At 42.8% G+C, this 19,530-nt stretch overlaps 1 protein-coding gene across 4 annotated transcripts in view; it reads right to left on the reverse strand.

Annotated features, from left to right (window-relative positions):
• Window positions 1–3,941: 3,941 nt before the first annotated feature.
• S1PR3 (sphingosine-1-phosphate receptor 3) overlaps window positions 3,942–19,530 on the reverse strand; it is an 81,050-nt gene continuing 65,461 nt past the window's right edge. For 3 of the 4 annotated variants that reach the window (XM_080973020.1, XM_080973019.1, XM_080973021.1), the window contains exon 2: window positions 3,942–8,809. In XM_080973020.1, the coding sequence (XP_080829146.1) occupies window positions 7,531–8,649 (1,119 nt within the window). In that variant the 5' untranslated portion in view covers window positions 8,650–8,809 and the 3' untranslated portion in view covers window positions 3,942–7,530. Of the gene's footprint in view, window positions 8,810–16,948; window positions 17,072–19,530 lie in introns of those variants that run through there. The other variant, XM_080973022.1, reaches the window with a different exon arrangement.

Here is a 19,530-nt window from a genome sequence, read left to right on the forward strand (position 1 = left end):
ATGTTAAAATTTTATCAAAAATGTATAAATTATTACTTGAGTGGCATACTAAGGATGAAGAGGTTAAAGCTGCAATGATTCAGTGGGCCAAAGACTTTGGTTATAATATTCAATTTGATGATTGGATAAGATTGTGGAAAGAAGGAATGAAATTTACTGCATGTACTACAATAAAAGAAAATGTTATGAAAATGTTATATAGATGGTATGTTACACCAGTAAAACTTGGAAAGATGTATAAAGTGAGTAATAAATGTTGGAAATGTCAGGAGAAAGAAGGAACATTCTATCATATGTGGTGGGAATGTAAAAAAATGAAAGGTTTCTGGGAAATGATTTATAATGAATTGAAAAAAATGTTGAAATATACCTTTGTTAAAAAACCAGAAACTTTTCTGTTAGGAATATTAAGAAAAGACATAAAAAAGAAGGATGAGAAGTTGTTTTTATATGCAGTAACAGTGGCAAGAATTTTGGTGGCACAAAAATGGAAACAGGAAGAACTCCCGATGAAAGAAGAATGGAGAATGAAATTGATGGAATACGCAGAATTAGACAAGCTAACAGGGAGAATTCGGAACCGGCGAGACCAGAGATTTACCGAGGACTGGAATAAATTTACAGAGTATATTAAAAATATATGTGAAGGTCAATTAACGTTTGTAGGTTTTCAAGAAGCTCTGTGATAATAATGGAAAGAAATATTGTTTTATAATAATTGCTAAGATTAATTTGGTTAAAAACAAAACAATACAGATGCAAGAAATGTGAATAACTGTGAAAACATGAAAATTTCCAGATAGACTGAAGGAAGTCTGAAAGTGGAAAGATTAGAATTGGATGTATAATTCAAATGGAATGTTTTTCTTTTATTGTTCTATTTGAAAATTTTATAAATAAAAAAATTAAAAAAGTGTTAAAAACAATACAGCATTAAATATTAAAACCTTCTCTGAACAGGGCTGCCTTCAGATGTCTTTTAAAGAGAAGATAGCTGCTTATTTCCTTCACATCTGAAGGGAGGGTGTTCCACAGGGTGGGCGCCACTACAGAGAAGGCCCTCTGTCTGGTTCCCTGTAACCTCACTTCTCGCAATGAGGGAACTGCCAGAAGGCCCTCGGCGCTGGATCTCAGTGTCTGGGCTGAACGATGGGGGTGGAGACGCTCCTTCAGGTATACAGGACCGAGGCCATTTAGGGCTTTAAAGGTCAGCACCAACACTTTGAATTGTGCTCGGAAACATACTGGGAGCCAATGCAGATCTCTCAGAACCGGTGTTATGTGGTCTCGGCGGCCGCTCCCAGTGACCAGTCTAGCTGCCGCATTCTGGATTAATTGCAGTTTCCGGGTCACCTTCAAAGGTAGCCCCACATAGAGCGCATTGCAGTAGTCCAAGCGGGAGATAACTAGAGCATGCACCACTCTGGCAAGACAGTCCACAGGCAGGTAGGATCTCAGCCTGCGTACCAGGTGGAGCTGGTAGACAGCTGCCCCGGACACAGAATTAACCTGTGCCTCCATGGACAGCTGTGAGTCCAAAATGACTCCCAGGCTGCGCACCTGGTCCTTCAGGGGCACAGTTACCCCATTCAGGACCAGGGAGTCCCCCACACCCACCCGCCTCCTGTCCCCAAAAAACAGTACTTCTGTCTTGTCAGGATTCAACCTCAATCTGTTAGCCGCCATCCATCCTCCAACTGCTTCCAGGCACTCACACAGGACCTTCACCGCCTTCACTGGTTCCGATTTGAAAGAGAGGTAGAGCTGGGTGTCATCTGCATACTGATGAACACCCAGCCCAAACCCCCTGATGATCTCTCCCAGTGGCTTCATATAGATGGGGAAGAGGACGGAACCCTGAGGCACCCCACAAGTGAGAGCCCAGGGGTCAGAACACTCATCCCCCAACACCGCTTTCTGGACACGGCCCTTTAATGCTTAAATGCAAAGTAAAATAATAATAATGGGGGAATCTACTTTTGATCCTGGGTACCGATCACCTGAAAAAAATAACCAGACTTCACTTTGAAAAGAAAAAGCGGATTATTACTTCCTAGTCACAATGGAGCTCAAAACTTCCAGCATCGTTGGACTGTCATACGTTTTCTGAAGTTTAGCTGCAATAGAAATTTGAAGATCACAATATGAAAGCATGGTATGAATGGAAAATATCCCATAAAGAAATAGAGGAATATACGCTAGCAGTCTGGCTCCAGTTTCCCTTTCTCATCTCCATGGAATTATATTCTCTGCCTTGCTCTCATCTGCATGCTGTGTTGTTAAGTCATGAGAATTCGTAAATGCTTATTGCATTGTACAGCAATTTCTAACAAGCAAAATTCCATATATTCATAAGGGAATTTAAAGAGAGGAAAATGTTTCGTGGGTGTAATTATGTGTAAGTGGTGTTTTCCATACATAGGGAGGTTTCAATTCTCACATTTTGCTTTAACGCAAGTGGCAAAACTTACACATTTTGGTGGGAGCAGATTCCATTCCAAGAATGTACACATAAACAGACAGCTCAGTTTCATTGCTGTCGTCCAATCGAGATCAGTGGCACTGAAGTGGGGATCAAAATAGCCATTGCCACTGAATATGTAAATAGTTACTGTCAGTCACACAATATTTTGCTGGAATCAAATATCCTCCTAAAAAGGAAAGTAAAATGCAAATGAGGTTTGGCACAGCAGATCCAAGATCCGTAATATATGCATTAAACTATAATTGTTTCCCCTAAATGGAGATAAAATAGGGATCAAATGGTACTCAAAAGTCTTCCAAACAATGCTGATCTTTTCCTTTCCTTTCCATTGCTTTCTCAGCAGGATTTTCAAAAGGGCTGGGTGAGGTATATTGTTCCCTAAATTTTATACAGTGATACCTTGGGTTACATACGCTTCAGGTTACATACACTTCAGGTTCAGACTCCGCTAACCCAGAAATATTACCTCAGGTTAAGAACTTTGCTTCAGGATGAGAACAGAAATCATGCTCCGGTGGCACGGCGGCAGCGGGAGGCCCCATTAGCAAAAGCACGCCTCTAATTAAGAACAGTTTCAGGTTAAGAACGGACCTCCAGAACGAATTAAGTTCGTAACTAGAGGTACCGCTGTATAAGCTTGAGACGGGAGGTGGGAAGGAATGCCTTCCAAACTTTAAACACAATGACCAGAGAGAGACTCCAAGGAAAATTTATTGAGTTGCATATTTTCTCAGAGGCATTTCTCTCCTTTGTAGGAGCTAAAGTTAGGGATTGCCAGACTTTGGGGGCAGTGAGCACATCTGGAATTTTGAGAAAGGGCCCTTGAGCAGTAGATTCAAGATGGCTTCAGTGGGGCGAGGCATAACACAAAATGACTTCCGCACCAGAAAGAGAGACAGGATCACAAAATGGTGCAAGCATGCCTCCATCGATGGCGAAAAAGGCAACTACATCAGCCAGTGGCATGCTTTGCCACAGAAACTCTTTGCACCTCTTTTTTTCAGAAAGAAGGGAAGGCAGATGTCCAGTCCTGAAAACCTTGAACTGAGTTGGTAGCAAAATAGCAGCTTTAAGAATTTGTTGTTGTTTAGTCGTTTAGTCGTGTCCGACTCTTCGTGACCCCATGGACCAGAGCACGCCAGGCACTCCTGTCTTCCACTGCCTCCCGCAGTTTGGTCAAACTCATGTTAAGTGTTCGAGAACACTTAAATTTAAAGTGGCATGCCACACAATAAGAGGCTCTTAAATTTTAAATCACTCTTAAATCACTCTTAAATTTTAAGTGGCATGCCACACAATAAGAGAATAGAGAACAACAAAATTTTTGTTGCTTATTTCATCAAGACATACCTCTGTATTATTTTGCATTTTCCTATTGTACCTGATATACGCCTTAAATCACTAAGTTATAATTCACTGGTTTGTGATTCTGTTATTCCACATGCTTCAACGAGGGACCTCTTCTTTTACTTTATTATTATGCCACACAATACAACACAATACATTTAATATATAAAAACTTTAGGAAACTCTTCAGAGCACCAGGGGATATATCTGTGACTTGATCTGTATTTACAGGTTAAGCATCCTTGTCCGTAGCCTTGCTGTTTAACCAGGATCATCTCAAAGACAAAGTCTCTTCGCTGCTTTCAGCAGTTTTTATTATTTGATATGTTACTTTATACTGTTTGGCATTCACAGTTTCAGCATACTCTTTTGTATTTTGCACAGAGATCCAAAAGGTAATATACATGTTTACAAGACTTTACACTTGAAATAACAAATATTCATACCAACTAGGAGCGTTTCTGCTATGGGCATTACATTATCAGAGGGACAAAAGGGTTTGGTGGCATTCTGTGCAAGTCATTCCCATCTATTATTTCTGCTTAAATGTGCTTAGGATTTTGCCCTTAGACACAGGTTTTCAATGAATCTGCTGTAGGAAATGTTTAAAACAGGAATAGCCAATGTGGTGCCTTTCACAAGCTCGTCTTTTGTTTCCCAATCTAATAACAAATTATACATTTTAGATTAAAAAAATTCTTTGTTTTGTATAAGTTCTTTTTCAAATTGTGAGCTTTGGTCCGAAAAACCATTTTTCCTATCTATTTTAAACATTTCATGTAACTGATGATATTGTAGCCAGTCTGTAACATGGCTTCTTACACTTTCCATTGATTTCAGTTTAAGTGCCCCCTCTGTGAAATGCAGCAGTTCCCTGTAAAAACTGGCCATTGTCTATCCATATTAACTTTCTTGATTGTAATAGCCTCAATAGGAGATAGCCATAAAGGTGTTTTCCTTTCCAGCAGATTTTTATATTTCTCCTAAACTCTATACAAATTCTTCCTTAGAATATGGTTCATAAAACTTTTATGGATTTTTGCCTTCCCATACCAAAGACATGCATGCCAGCTGAATTTTAAATCATGGCCTTCTAAGTCCAGGAGGTCCACATTATCCAGTGTAATCCATTCTTTTAACCAGCACAAGCAGGCTGCCTCATAATACATTTGCAAATGTGGCAGGGCAAAGCCTCTTCTTTCTTTTATGTCTATCATAATTTCATGTTTAATTCTTGGCTTTGCCAATGCGGTGCCTTTCACACGCTTTGTACTACAACCATGATTTCTGTCTACTGGTTATGCTGTCTGGGACTGATGTGAGCTGTATCCCAAAATTTTAGGATGGTACCCCCATTGGCTACCCCTGGTCGAAATAGCATGCCCTTCCCCTTTTAAATGCCTCTTGTAAACAGAATTTTCACAGCTTGTCATTCTTAAGTTTAAAAAAATCCCCTCAAATAATGATAGCAGGATGTTTTAAAAATCATGCCTCTATGCATATTTTAAAATCTAGAATAAAATCCCATTCAGTAGGCATTTATAAAGTGACTGTCCCCTATCAGCAGTTCCCAGCCCCTGGCTGAACTGATGTGATGTCAAAAGAGATTTATGAATTTTTCAGATGCTGAGGGGGATGGTTCAGTTGCAAATTAGTCCTGTTGCTGTGAAGGAAGCAGAAGCTGGCTGAAAATCTCAGAGTACCTGGGACCATGTATGACGTTCTCATGGACCACTTTTGACTGTTTCTTCCACTTATGCTAACTTTATTTCCTGTGGTACATGCACCCCCCAATTTCACCCATTAGTCCATGTTAAGTGCATGGTGAATCCCATTTATTCTCTGCTCGCTTTCTTCCAACATAAGCCATCAGGGAAAAAAATATATTGGTGGGCAGGGAGTCCAGATGACAGAATATTAATTCTAGAGCTAGATGAAGAATAAAACATCCACCAGTCATGCAATTGACTCAAGTTTGAGCTAGGGATAGTTGTTAAGGAACATTAAACTGCAATTTGCGATTTTTGTAAAGCTCTGTTGGGATAGTTTTCTGGAAACGTGTAGTTTTGTATGAAATAACATTGAGAAGACCATGCCACTTCCATTGTATCTTTCTAATCTTCTGTGTTTGGGCTTTCCATAACACAGGCTGGGCCTTCAATTTAAAAAAAAAAAATCTTTCAAAGAGCAAAAAATAATAATATATGCATTGATTAAATATACATCTATATACATGCTATGCATAAAATGCCAAGACACATATTTCAGTTGGGCACTAAACTACATTAAATAAAGAAGAAATTCAAGGAGAATGAGCCAATATTACGTTTTTCTTAAAGTCCTAGAACAAAACCAAAATGCCTTTTAGTCCCAGCCTTCACATTTAGCTATTCTCGCAGGATGTTTGCATTGATAATTGCAAGACAGAATACTGGGTTCCTGTAGCATCCAACTTCTCTCCTCCAAAATTTTGTTGGTGAAGTTTAAAAAAACAAAAACCAAAACAAAACACCACTATTGGAACATACCTGCCCACAGCACTTGTAAGATCTGGTATATTACACAGGAAATCATGGTGACAACATCAGATAATGTAAACTTTTGCCAAACAACTGGCATAAATAAAGAGATAATTAGGCTTGCAGCTCAACCCGAAATATTTGTTCTGGGGTATCCATCTGTCTGTTCATGTCAGCGTGAGTTCCTTGCCTTCATAATATGGTAGTTTATGCCTTGTGGCACAGCGATCGGTCCTAAGCATTCATTTCTTGGGATGCCACGTCAAATAATACTTGTAGTGTGAATCCATTAACATAACAACAAGACGCAAAAGTTGGAAAATAATGCAGCACTGTGGAGGTAAACAATCTCTCTCGTAACTTTAAATGTCAGCATATAGGGGATACACATTCCTGCAGAGGGTGTGCAGTGCTTGGTGAATGGAAACGTTTCCTGTGAATCAACTGATACACACACACATTTCTATATACACATAATAGGCTAGCATTGGCTGCCATCTGCCCATGTGATTCTCCCCCCTTCCCCAGCACTACTGGCTGAGCAAATGTGATATCAAAGAATATCTATAAATACTGTTAACTCCTGGGGAGGAGGTCAGTTGTATAATGTTGCCAAACTGTCCCACTTGGGTGGAGAAAGCAAAAGATGGGTTTGGGTGGGAAGGAAATCTCCCACAGATCCCAGGCATTGTGTTCTGTATAGAGGTCAAGAAGGTAGGCTGCTTGAAGGAAGGGACGAAGGAAGGGAGGCAGCAGCCGGGCCCAAAAGGCACGGAACAGATGGCAATAAAAAAACTTACACAGCACCTCCAGCTTTTTTAGACTTGCATATTATTGGGAGGTGCAGACTGGGTTTCATTTATTGGTTTTAAATAACCCACCATGGTTTCTGCATTGATTCCCTAATGCGTATAAATTTTGTACCATGTCAAATGTGCCTTTTTTCTTGATACTGACAGGATTTCGGGAGGCAGTGAAGTGCCTTCCTGGGTCCATCCCTCACAGAACTAAAACCCAGTCCAAAACTGCCTGGGCTAAAAAAAAAGGCACGATATTATGCCGTTAACGAGTGTTTCTCCCTGTGATTTAAGTGCATGAAACCCCACCAAAAGGCTTCCTTCCATTCGGCTCTTTAAAAAAGCCAGTTAAAGAATCCTTAGCCTGCAGAGTTGACAGACTTCATTTGCAGCAATTCCCATTGTGAAATGACGATTCGTTCTTTTCCGCTAAACCTGGCGAGCTGTTAGTCTGTGGGTGCTCGTCCTTCGGTTTCTGTGCATTGCTGCTGCTGGACTTGCTGCGACTCTGATCTGGGGTGGGCTGGATCGGCAGCGACGTGGTGGCGCTGGTCTTCACCAAGCAGCCACAGACGAGGCGGAAGAAAGCCCGGCGCATTTCTTTGCTTGCCAGGGTGTAGATGATGGGGTTCATGGCTGAATTGAGGACTGCCAAGGCAATGAACCCGTGCACCTCGTACAAAATGGGGCATTCTTTCACTTTGCAGGCCACGTCGACCAGCAACAAGATAAACAGCGGCGACCAGCAAGCGATGAAGACCCCGACCACAATCACAACTGTCCGAAGCAATGCCATGGACCTCTCCGAGTTGTTGTGGTTGGTGACGTTGCGGCTGCTGGACTTCACCAAGATGTAGATCCGGGCGTAGAGGAGGACAATGGCCACCAAGATTGCTATAAAGATGGTGATGCAAAAGGCCACGTACCTTTTGGAATAGAGCGGCAAAATGGTGGAACAGTCAGCTAAGTCCGCAACACAATTCCAGCCAAGGATTGGCAAGGCGCCCAGGGAAACTGAGATAAGCCAGCACGTTCCGATGAGCAAAAAGACCCTGTACTTCTTATTGGCATCGTATGGCCTCATTTTGATCATTGTCAAATGCCTCTCGATGGCGATCGCTAATAAGCTGAATGTGGAAGCTCCCAGAGCCACAAACATGCTGCCTTCTCGAATAAACCAAATCTGGGCAGACAAGGACAGGGTCTTGTTTCCTGACATCAAGATGTTTACTTTGTAAACTATCCCAGCCAGCAGATCACAGAGGGCCAGGTTGCCAATAAAAAAATACATGCGGTTGTGAAACTTGTTGTTTTTCCAGATGGCGATCAGCACCATCAGGTTCTCCAGGATGATGAAGCTGCAGACGATTAGAAGGATAATGGTTGTCAGGCTTTTTTCTTTTCCTCGGATGAGCTTCCCCGTGAAGTTGTAATGGCGGCGGATCAGAGGGTCCATCCCTTCAAATTCTTGGACAGACGGTTGTGTGCTCACCATATCCATGGCTCAGCTTTGGACTGATTCGCTTTTGAAATCAGGGAAGTTTTGATCCAATTAATTCCCACAAGGGGGAGCCCGCATCACACCTCTTAGAAGACGTCTTCGGAAAGGTCAGCTTCCGTACTGGTCGCATGTCAGCAGCCTGCTGTGCTTCCACCAAAACCTTTAAAACAGCAACAAATGACAACATATTAAATCACCTGACTTCATATTAAAAACAGCAAGCTCATACTTTCTGACAAAATGCAGTAGAGAACAGATATGTGGGCTCTTGCAGATGTTTAGCTAATGAGATCGGCAGGGCAGATCTAGAAGCTCCCAGATGTTTGGGGCTACCATCTTCTGCCAAGTTTTTCTCTATCTCCACCCTCCAAATTTAATAACAAGTAAGACCACTGAGCTGCTCCCCCAACTTCACCATTTTTTCAAACCATCGTCATCAGCAAATTATGTGCAACAGGGTAGGGGAGAGATACACAGTATGATGATCTGGACAAATGTCTCTCTTTATGGAAGAGAATGGGCTCCTATTCTGGCGGCAGCCGCACAACTTTTATCCCTAGCTTCGTCACAAGCAACAACAAAGTCTTTCCCCCCCCCCAATTTTTTTTTATTAGTTTTCCAAATTTATAACAAACATATCCACAAACATAAAAAGAAAACATCAACAAACAAACAAACAAATATCCTGACTGTAGAAATTCCACTTTTGTTATCATTGTTGGGTGACTTCCTCGAATCCCCCTGGCTGAGTTTCCATATAAATCATTGTAGCAGTTTTCCAAAACTGATTTCACATAAAATTTACTTGGTCCATTAACATCTTTCTTTCTTTTCATTTTAACTTTTATCCATAGTATTCTACAACATCACATATTTAAATCCTAGGCCAATCTGATACTCGCAAGTAATTCTATTTACTGTATTTTTTGCTCTATAAGACTCACTTTTTCGCTCCTAAAAAGTAAGGGGAAATGTGTGTGCATCTTATGGAGCGAATGCAGGCTGTACAGCTATCCCAGAAGCCAGAACAGCAAGAGGGATTGCTGCTTTCACTGCGCAGTGATCCCTCTTGCTGTTCTGGCTTCTGAGATTCAGAATATTTTTTTTCTTGTTTTCCTCCTCCAAAAAATAGGTGCGTCTTGTGGTCTGACGTGTCTTATAGAGTGAAAAATACGGTAAATTATCTTAACATATTTAACTAAATAATCTTTGAATTTCTTCCATCAAAGTCTTACGTTAAATAGACCAATAACTTCACTTTCCAAATCTCTTCAAAATCACATTTAAACAAAACGAGGGAGGATGCCTATTTATTTATATTATTTGTACGCCGCCTCTTATTTCAAAAAATTGCCAAGGTGGTGGGTTAAGGTAAAGGTAAAGGTACCCCTGCCCATACGGGCCAGTCTTGACAGACTCTAGGGTTGTGCACTCATCTCACTCTAGAGGCCGGGAGCCAGCGCTGTCTGCAGACACTTCCGGGTCACATGGCCAGCGTGACGAAGCTGCTCTGGTGAACCGGCACCAGAGCAGCACACGGAACACCGTTTACATTCCCGCTATAAAGCGGTACCTATTTATCTACTTGCACTTAAGGGTGCTTTCGAACTGCTAGGTGGGCAGGAGCTGGGACCGAACGATGGGAGCTCACCCCGCCGCGGGGATTCGAACCGCCGACCATGCGATCGGCAAGTCCTAGGCGCTGAGGTTTTACCCACAGCGCCACCCGCGTCCCTAAGGTGGTGGGTTAGCAAACGATAAAATGTCAACAGCGCAAAAGAAAATGGTGCAAGAAAAGTCATGGGTTGTATCCAATGAAGTCATCTCATTAGTGCAAGGAATTCTGTCTGTACAGTGAGATTTCCTCTTCTCTCCTCCTGGCGCCCCTCCCCCCCAAATCTGTTCTGGAGTTTCCCCTAACTTCCAGAACAGATCAGGCAGCGGGGATGGTCCCTCAGAGACAGAGAAGTAGAGGAAGTCTTGTTCCACCGGCAGAAGACTTTGCACTAATGGGACAACTTTGTTGGATACAATCCTGCATCAATAAAACAACAACAGGGAGGGCTATTTTCCAACATGCACAACTGGATTCAAACTCAATCTTCTTTGGTAAAACCTAAGCTAATGAATGCAATGTGGAATGATTTCCTCTGCCTTTCACAAAAGCCCTGTCCTTTCTCTCTAGCGGAAAAAATGGGAGCAAAGCGGTTAAATTGCAAGTAAAAAGATTTGTATTCAATAATATGTTATAACATCTAAAGGAAACCTTATTTTGACACAGTTTATAATCACTTGGTGTGTCTGTGATATAATAACAACAATGATAATGATGATGATGATGATGATGATGATGATGATGATTTAATATGTATACCCTGCACATCCGGCTAGGTTTCCCCAGCCACTCTGGGCGGCTCCCAGCAGATGAAAAACCATATAAATTCAAACCAGCATTGCCTATAAATATCTTCATGAACTATTTCTCAAATCTGTCCATTCAGTCTGTTCCCTAAAACCAAACATGGCCTCTGGGCCATGAAGGGTATGTGAGGAATGCTTGTCTATTCCAATTCGGAAGCTGCATTCAGAATGGGAGCAGGGAAAGAGTTAGTGGTGTGCATTGCATCCGTTCATCCTTGCCGCCTCCTGCACTGAATTTGGTATTCTGTCTGGGGTAAGGTATGCCTCAGAAATGTACAGTGGTACCTCGGGTTACATACACTTCAGGTTACAGACTCCGCTAACCCAGAAATAGTACCTCAGGTTAAGAACTTTGCTTCAGGATGAGAACACAAATCGCGCGGCAGCAGCGGCGGGAGGCCCCATTAGCTAAAGTGGTACCTCAGGTTAAGAACAGTTTCAGGTTAAGAACAGACCTTCAGAACGAATTAAGTACTTAACCCGAGGTATCACTGTATTGCTCATCCTTGGTATTGCTGCAGCCTTGAAGTTGGCTTCAGAGATGGGAGTATGGCACTCCTCCCTCTTCCATGGAGTTTCTGCCATAGTAACAGTGCCAGAGGCATGTCTTATTTCAACTGTAGTTGTCCCCACAACAGAGCTCTGTCCTTCCCTTATAGGGGGTGGGGAAGAAAGCCACTTACTTATATAGAAGTTAAATCTGTCCCCTTGTGGCCAAGCTATCAAGAACCAAACTTCTCATTCTTCCGAACTCTGTTTGTCACATTTAAACTTTCCTGGAACCCAAAAGGAAGGCATATTTCTCATGGCATTCCTGTAATGTTTAAAGACTGGCAACCGGACAGGCAGGGCAAATCACAGGCATTTTTATCCATGGAATTAGCATCTGTTCTCATGGCTTCAATTCAGTGGGTACCGATCTCACACTGACCAGCTTTGCATGTTTAGCCTTTAAACCAGAGTGGGGAACCTGTGGCCCTCCATATGTTACTGGGCTACAGCTCCCATAATTCCTGACCATTGGCCATGCTGGCAGGGGCTGATGGGAGTTGGAGTCCTGCAACAAGGGAATGCTCTGTGATCATTGATAAAACCTTTTCACCATAGAAAAGGAAATAATCAACATCCATTGGGAACACACTGCAGAAATATTAGATGTAGAGGATTCTTTTAAAAAGTCACAGTAATATAAGAATTGCTACATATACCACCAAAAATAATGCTTCTGTCAGCTGGTCTATTATTTTGTTGAGAAGAATTTTGGCCATCTTGTTGTTCTGTCAAAAAAAAAATGATGCAGGGGCTCAAGAATGAATAAGCAATGGAGATTTAGTGTGATGTAGTGAACAGCGGGTTGGGGTCAGATAAGGAGATTTCTAAAGCTCACTGGATGACTGTGAGACTGTGTCTCTCAGCCTAACCTACTTATGTACGGATACAGGTTGAATCTTGAGATCTGTGTATACATAATTTCTCCAATCCTCATTTTCTCTCCACAGCCACCCTATGAAGTCATTTTCCTTATTTGGCCAAAGTGGGTGAAATTTTAAGGCACAGGCGCTCCTCCAGAGACTGACAAATTGTAGACAAATAGGTCCAAGGGCTTTTTGTGGAAGAAGGAAAATCCCTTGGGGGGGGGGAGCAAGGGATTGTCTCTTGGGATTGTCTCTTGAATCACACCCACAATGTACATCTGAAGCACTCCTATAATGCAGGTGGCGCTGTGGGTTAAACCACAGAGCCTAGGACTTGCCGATCAGAAGGTTGGCGGTTCGAATCCCAGCGATAGGGTGAGCTCCCGCTGCTCGGTCCCTGCCCCTGCCAAACTAGCAGTTCGAAAGCACGTCAAAGTGCAAGTAGATAAATAGGTACCACTCCGACGGGAAGGTAAATGGCGTTTCCGTGTGCTGCTCTGGTTTGCCAGAAGCGGCTTAGTCATGCTGGCCACATGATCCGGAAGCTGTATGCTGACTCCCTCGGCCAATAAAGCGAGATTAGCGCCGCAACCCCAGAGTCGACCACAAGTGGACCTATTGGTCAGGGGTCCCTTTACCTTTACTTTACCACTGTAAATCAGGCAATATTTTGCAGAGGTCATTGCCCTATAGAAACACATAGATGTAGGAAAATATAAAGCTATAAGGTACAAAATGCAGTGACACAAAGCATTGCAGGACCCTTGTCCAACTTGGGGAGGGGGTTATTAACATCACACTTTGACTCAGAATGAGGGAAAGATCCCTGAATCACCTTGATCTACCCCGTTATTTGCCCTCCCCACACACAGCTGATGCAAACCAAGAGCATTTAGAAGGAAAAGTGAGATAAAAAATGGAATAAATAATAAAAGTTACTCATGTACAAAATATTAACTGTGCAGTCCCATGACAGAATGACCATTCGCCAGAGTCATGCTAAAGTATACAGTCCCATTGATAAGCTGGTTCTTTGTCAGCTGAACCCAAGAGGAGCAAGTCTCACATCTCTCCGATGCTATAATACTCCACACAGCAACACAGAAACTTAAACAAATAAAAGACACACGGAACGTTATTTCAGCTTTCCTCTTTTTGTGTGTGGGTGGCCGTAAGCAGAAATCTTCAGACCAGAGAAAAGCAAGCACAGCTAAAGTGAAAAAGCAAACATCGTATATATTTTATGTAAGAGTTCTTCGGTGGTGAGTTATTGTGTATAATCTGTCAAGTTCCCATCAGTGGCATCAATGTCTAGGACAGGACTTGGGCTTTGGCTATAAATTTATGCTCTCTGTGTGTCCGCTCTGCATAGCTTTGTGACTGCAAATGCAATCTGGAGTACTGTAGCTCACAAAATGCAGTTTCTTAGAAAACACATGCATCTTTTAAGCCAACTGCTATTTGTCTTGGCTTCTATGAAATGTGATTTTGTCATTCTTTTAGAATATAATGTTATCAGCTGATTTCAATTGTGGTTTTAGCCAAGCTAACGTAAGTCATAAGTCCTTCCTTTTCATTCTCTTCAGGCTTCTTTCTAATCATTGGCCAGTTCCCAAGGTGTGCCTGGCTGCTGGGACCAGCCCTGAGAGGGAGCCGCAAATCCAGCTCCAAAAGTCAAGTCAGATATTATCCAAAGCTACTTTATCACCCGAGACAGAAAAATCACTGTCCCTTGCAGTAAAAAAAATAACATGGGAATAAATTAAGTAGCCAACAATTAGTTGCCCTTTCATGACACTCAGTATTGGCTCCCCACAAAGAATTATGCAAATTGTAGTTTTTAAAAAGGTGCTTAGATTTGTTTAAAGACCCCTGTTCCCCTCACAAATCTACAGTTCAGAGTGGCTTAGCAATAAATCTCTCTTCCTGAGGGACTCTGGGGGTTGTAGTTCTGTGAGGGGAACAGGGGTCTCTCTAACAACTTTCAGCGCCATTTACAAACTACAGATCCCAGGATTCTTTGGGGGAAAGCTACGACTATTTAAAGTGATAAAAGAGTACAGTGGTACCTCAGGTTACATACGCTTCAGGTTACATATGCTTCAGGTTACAGACTCCTCTAACCCAGAAATAGTACCTTGGGTTAAGAACTTTGCTTCAGGATGAGAACAGAAATCGTGCTTTGGCGGCACGGCAGCAGCGGGAGGCCCCATTAGCTAAAGTGGTGCTTCAGGTTAAGAACAGTTTCAGGTTAAGAACAGACCTCCGGAACAAATTAAGTACTTAACCCGAGGTACCACTGTACTTTAAATGTAAGCTATTTTGGAGGTGTGTGTTTTTTAAAAAAACAATCAAAGTGGTGTATATCTTTTATGGGGGAAAACAAACAAACAAACAAACAAACAAAGCAGATGTGTCCTCAGAATCAGCTCCTAGAGGTGATGGCTTCATTTTACCTAATGGTAGGTCTCACTCTGATGGTTGCAGTGACCTAGACGTCCAAAGTGACCTAGACGTCCAAAGGTATTTTCAGAACAAGGCATGACAGTTATATCTTATATTCATAAAGCTCTCAGTGGATTAATCTAGAACAGTTCTGAGGTCCACAACTGTTTAGCCAGACCTCCTTAGAAGTCGTCAATGTGCAGGCAAACCTTTATCTTACAGCCTGAAGTCATTCTTATTTCTTGAATTGCCCTCTAGCTCTTGTTATGTCGAGAGATAAATCTAAAATCCCAGGAACTGATACCAACAACCCTACCTTTCAAGTTATCTGATTTATAGGAGCCTGGGAATTTTTACCATGGCACATAAGATAACAGACTGATGATGAAAATTACATTGAAAAGAAAAACCTGAGCTTATGTTGAAAAGAAATGTCCCAGGAACTAGCCCCTTAGCAAGAGGAAGAAAGAGAATTGGTGGTGAATAAAGCTGAGCCATAGCTAAAATAAAATGGCTACCGATGTTTGGAAGACTTTAATTCCTCACATAATTTCAAAAGTATAATGGCCGTGGTTCAGTTAGGCCAAAACACAACATCATTCGATGTCTTAAGTATTTCCAGTGAAGCTAGAAAGAGGACAAACATCAGCAGCAGCACACAGCACCATCTGTGGTATTCCAGAACTGAATTTTGGGCAGTCTCAGTAGAGTATGCTTATTTGTTAGCTGTCGGACACCTGCTGGTGAGTCTAGATAGAACTGTGTGGTAAACCAAAATAATGAACAGACAGAGTTTGTGGCGAGGAAGTGGTTTGCTGCTGTTGCCAGGGCAACTCCTCTAGCCGGCAGGAATCCACTGCAATAACCATAAAAGTAATGCATTTCCATTGAAGACTCAGGCCCTTTCCAGACCTCCAGCTCATTGAGCATTCATTCTGATTTGTTGCATAAAGCTTACATGGATGCTAGATTATACCCAGTTCCTGTGGAGCATCCGTTCTGATCTGTCTGCGGAACGGTAATATGACAACGGACATCCATCCTGCATCCACTGTGCTTTGCTTGCAGGCTCCTTGCATGTCTTCCTGCTTCCTTACTTGTTCGCCCTACACTTTTCAATGCGTATCTCCATCACTTTCCAAACCTCAGAAAGTCTGGGGCTTTTTTGTGGGGGTGGGGGGAGGGTTGTTTGCGCTAGGGCGACAGAGCCCTTTAATCCACTTTAAAATACACAAACTGAAAGTTCCAGTATGCACTTGAATCCCTGCCACAAAATTCAGACAGTCTGAGCTTTCCAAACTGTGTGTCATGACACATTAGTGTGTCGGTTGCAGTGTGTACGTGTGTCGTGCGAGCCCTCCCCACACTCCTCCCAGGACTGCAAAGGGGTTAGTTTAACCTCTGGTTTGCTGGTAAAACTGAATTACTGTGTTGCAAAATTATGCATGTGTCAGGGACTGGGCAGAGGAGGGATGGGGAAGACTGCCTCCTCAGCCTGACTCTTCTAGAGAAGGAGACAGTTCAGAATTACAACAGGGGTTTGAGGGAGGTCACAGCTCAGAGGCAGATGAGGGGGAAAGCTGGGAAATAATGGGAGGAGGGGGAGGGGGGAGGAAGAAGAAGAAGCACCAGGGAAGAAGAAGAAGAAGAGGAGGAGGAGGAGGAGAGACAGCTGATGGACTCAGTGCCAGCGTGGTGTAGTGGTTAAGAGCGGTGGACTCGTAATCTGGTGAACTGGGTTCGCTTCCCCGCTCCTCCACATGCAGCTGCTGGGTGATCTTGGGCTAGTCACGCTTCTCTGAAGTCTCTCAGCCTCACTCACCTCACAGAGTGTTTGTTGTGGGGGAGGAAGGGAAAGGAGATTGTTAGCCGCTTTGAGACTCCTTAGGGTAGTGATAAAGCGGGATATCAAATCCAAACTCTTCAGTGTCTTTAGAAAGCATTCCAGACCCCCCTCTCCCAGAACACGGCAAGCCTTGAAAGTAGGAGAGCAAAGAGCTCAAAGGCAGAGGGCACACCTCAGCATCCGTAGTGATTACGCATGAAGGGAGAGAGGGAGGGGGTGGAGACGTCATTACTCCAAGCGGCTGCATTTCCAAGCCTCTCTCTGTGCATATTGAATAAAAAAGCATTAATAAGAACTTCCCTTGTCTTATTCGTTCCTGGCAACCTGCCAGGGGTGTGGGGATCCTCTGACGCCTGACAGCATGTCTAAGAAGTGTGTCACCAACATGCAAAGTTTGGGAAGCTGTGCCTTAGACGATGATAGATATGATGACTCTGACAGGCCAATGCATAGCTGGTGTCCATTTGAAGCAGTGGCACCAACTCCAGGGAACCTCAAAAATTTTGCTGTGGCCGCTCATCCTCCACCCCCTGCCACTGCCCACCTTACCTCTGGCTCTCCTGTGCCACTGCAGCGACTGGGCCCGGGCCTGCCCACCATTAAAATGGCAATGTCCATCAACTTTGGGGTCCCTGCCCCCACAAATATTTTATTGGAGGGGGTCAGCAAAGGGACCTTGGTCCCTAAGCGTTGGCTCTTATGTATGCAAGTAAGGCTCCTTTCCTAGGGATGTGAACCCTCATCTATCCAAGCATCCTTCCCCATGGAGGAACCCTAGGCATGCACATCTAAGGTTGCCATATTTTGAAGAGCAAAACAAGAGGACACATTTGCCAACTTCTGCTTTTAACTATGGATCACTATGATGACTCTACCCATGAAAAACATAATAGCCCTCCCACTGCTCTCAAGCTGAGAACTGATCACCCACTGGTCAATGTTTGGTTGGCATCTTTTTCTTTATTTAGCTGGACGACTCTGGGGTTGAGGCGCTCATCTCGCTTTATTGGCCGAGGGAGCCAGCAGACAGCTTCCGGGTCATGTGGCCAGCATGACTAAGCCGCTTCTGGTGAACCAGAGCAGTGCACGGAAACGCCCTTTACCTTCCCGCCAGAGTGGTACCTATTTATCTACTTGCACTTAGATGTGCTTTTGAACTGCTAGGTGGGCAGGAGCAGGGACCGAGCAACGGGAGCTCACCCCGTCGTGGGAATTTGAACCGCCAACCTTCTGATTGGCAAGTCGTAGGCTCTGTGGTTTAACCCACAGTGCCACCCGCGTCCCTTTTTCGACAAAGTAATAATCATAAATAAATAAGAATAAAAATGTGCACCCCACCACCGAGACCATTCCATTGTAACTATCCAATCTCCCAAAATTACAACACCTCTTGCAATAGTTTGACCCCTTTCCTTTTTAACAGTACAAATTCTACAAACACCCTCCATATCTCCTCAAAATCATTGTTCCTGCGTATTCCCCATCTTGCCTTAATGGCACATGCTAATTTATCATTAATAGCTATATCCCACGCCTCTTTATACCATTCTTCCATTTTATATTCTGCTTGCCCCTTCCACTTCCTGGCTATAATAATTTGCGCAGCTGTCAATAAATTTGTGAGCAAGTCCTTCATAGCCTGCAAACCTTCCACCCCATCGTAAATTGATAATAATGCTACCTCTGGACTTTTGGTCAGCTTTAACCCAGTGATTTCTGTTATCTCCTTAAATACCCTTTGGTTGGCATCTAATGGGTGAGGCTAGCCATTGTATTCTTGGAGGTGGCTTACACCTCTGATCCCATGAGTACTGGGGGACCCTGAAGTCCCCCTTTGTTTTATTTAATTAGTTCCCATGAGTAGGCATGATGGAGAAAGAACATGTGTGGGTTATGAACATAACAGGAAGCTGTGGCCCTGCAGATGTTGTTACACTGCAGCCCCATAAGCCCCAACCAGTATGGCTAGCATGGCCAGTGGTCAGGGATGATGGGAGGTGTAGGCAACAATTTGAGGGCCACAGTCTCCCCACCCCTTACTGAACACAACATTCTCAGGGAACCCAACATTAGTTTTTATATATATATATAATTTTTATTAAATTTTCTGTTTTACAATTTAAAGCACTAATTTATACATCCTTAAGCTATCAATGACTTCCCTTCTTCTCTTTCCATGGTTCATTTTACATATTATAAATCCCTGTATATTTTACAGAAACTATACCATTCAGTATCCCATTATTACATACATCATAACTTATTTACATTGCTGAATTTATCTTAATGCTGCCAGTGTTTTTAGCTGTACACAATTATTTCCCATATATTCAATAAACGTTTTCCAATCTACTCTAAACATATGTTTTTCTTGTTCTCTTATTCTATATGTTAGGTCTGCAAGTTGTGCATATTCTGTCAACTTAAGTTGCCACTCTTCTTTGGTTGGGACCTCGCTCGTTTTCCATTTTTGGGCCGCAGTAGTAGCATACATAAATAGTCTTTTCTGACGCCTGGGAATTTCCCTCTGAATTATCCCCAACAAAAAGGACTCTTTTTTTGGAAAGGTACTTTTAAACATTTTTTTCGATTCATTATATATCATTTCCCAGTACTCTTTACACCACATATGAAAGAACGTTCCCTCAATCTTTTTGCATCTCCAAGAACCCAACATTACTTTTCAGAGGATCTCCAGAAAGCCATAAAATTACAGAAGGTTTGAGAGTTAAACCACACCAATCAATTCCTGTA

The sequence above is a fragment of the Podarcis pityusensis genome (assembly GCF_964106645.2).
Source record: "Podarcis pityusensis genome assembly, chromosome: 11".
NCBI lineage: Eukaryota > Metazoa > Chordata > Lepidosauria > Squamata > Lacertidae > Podarcis > Podarcis pityusensis.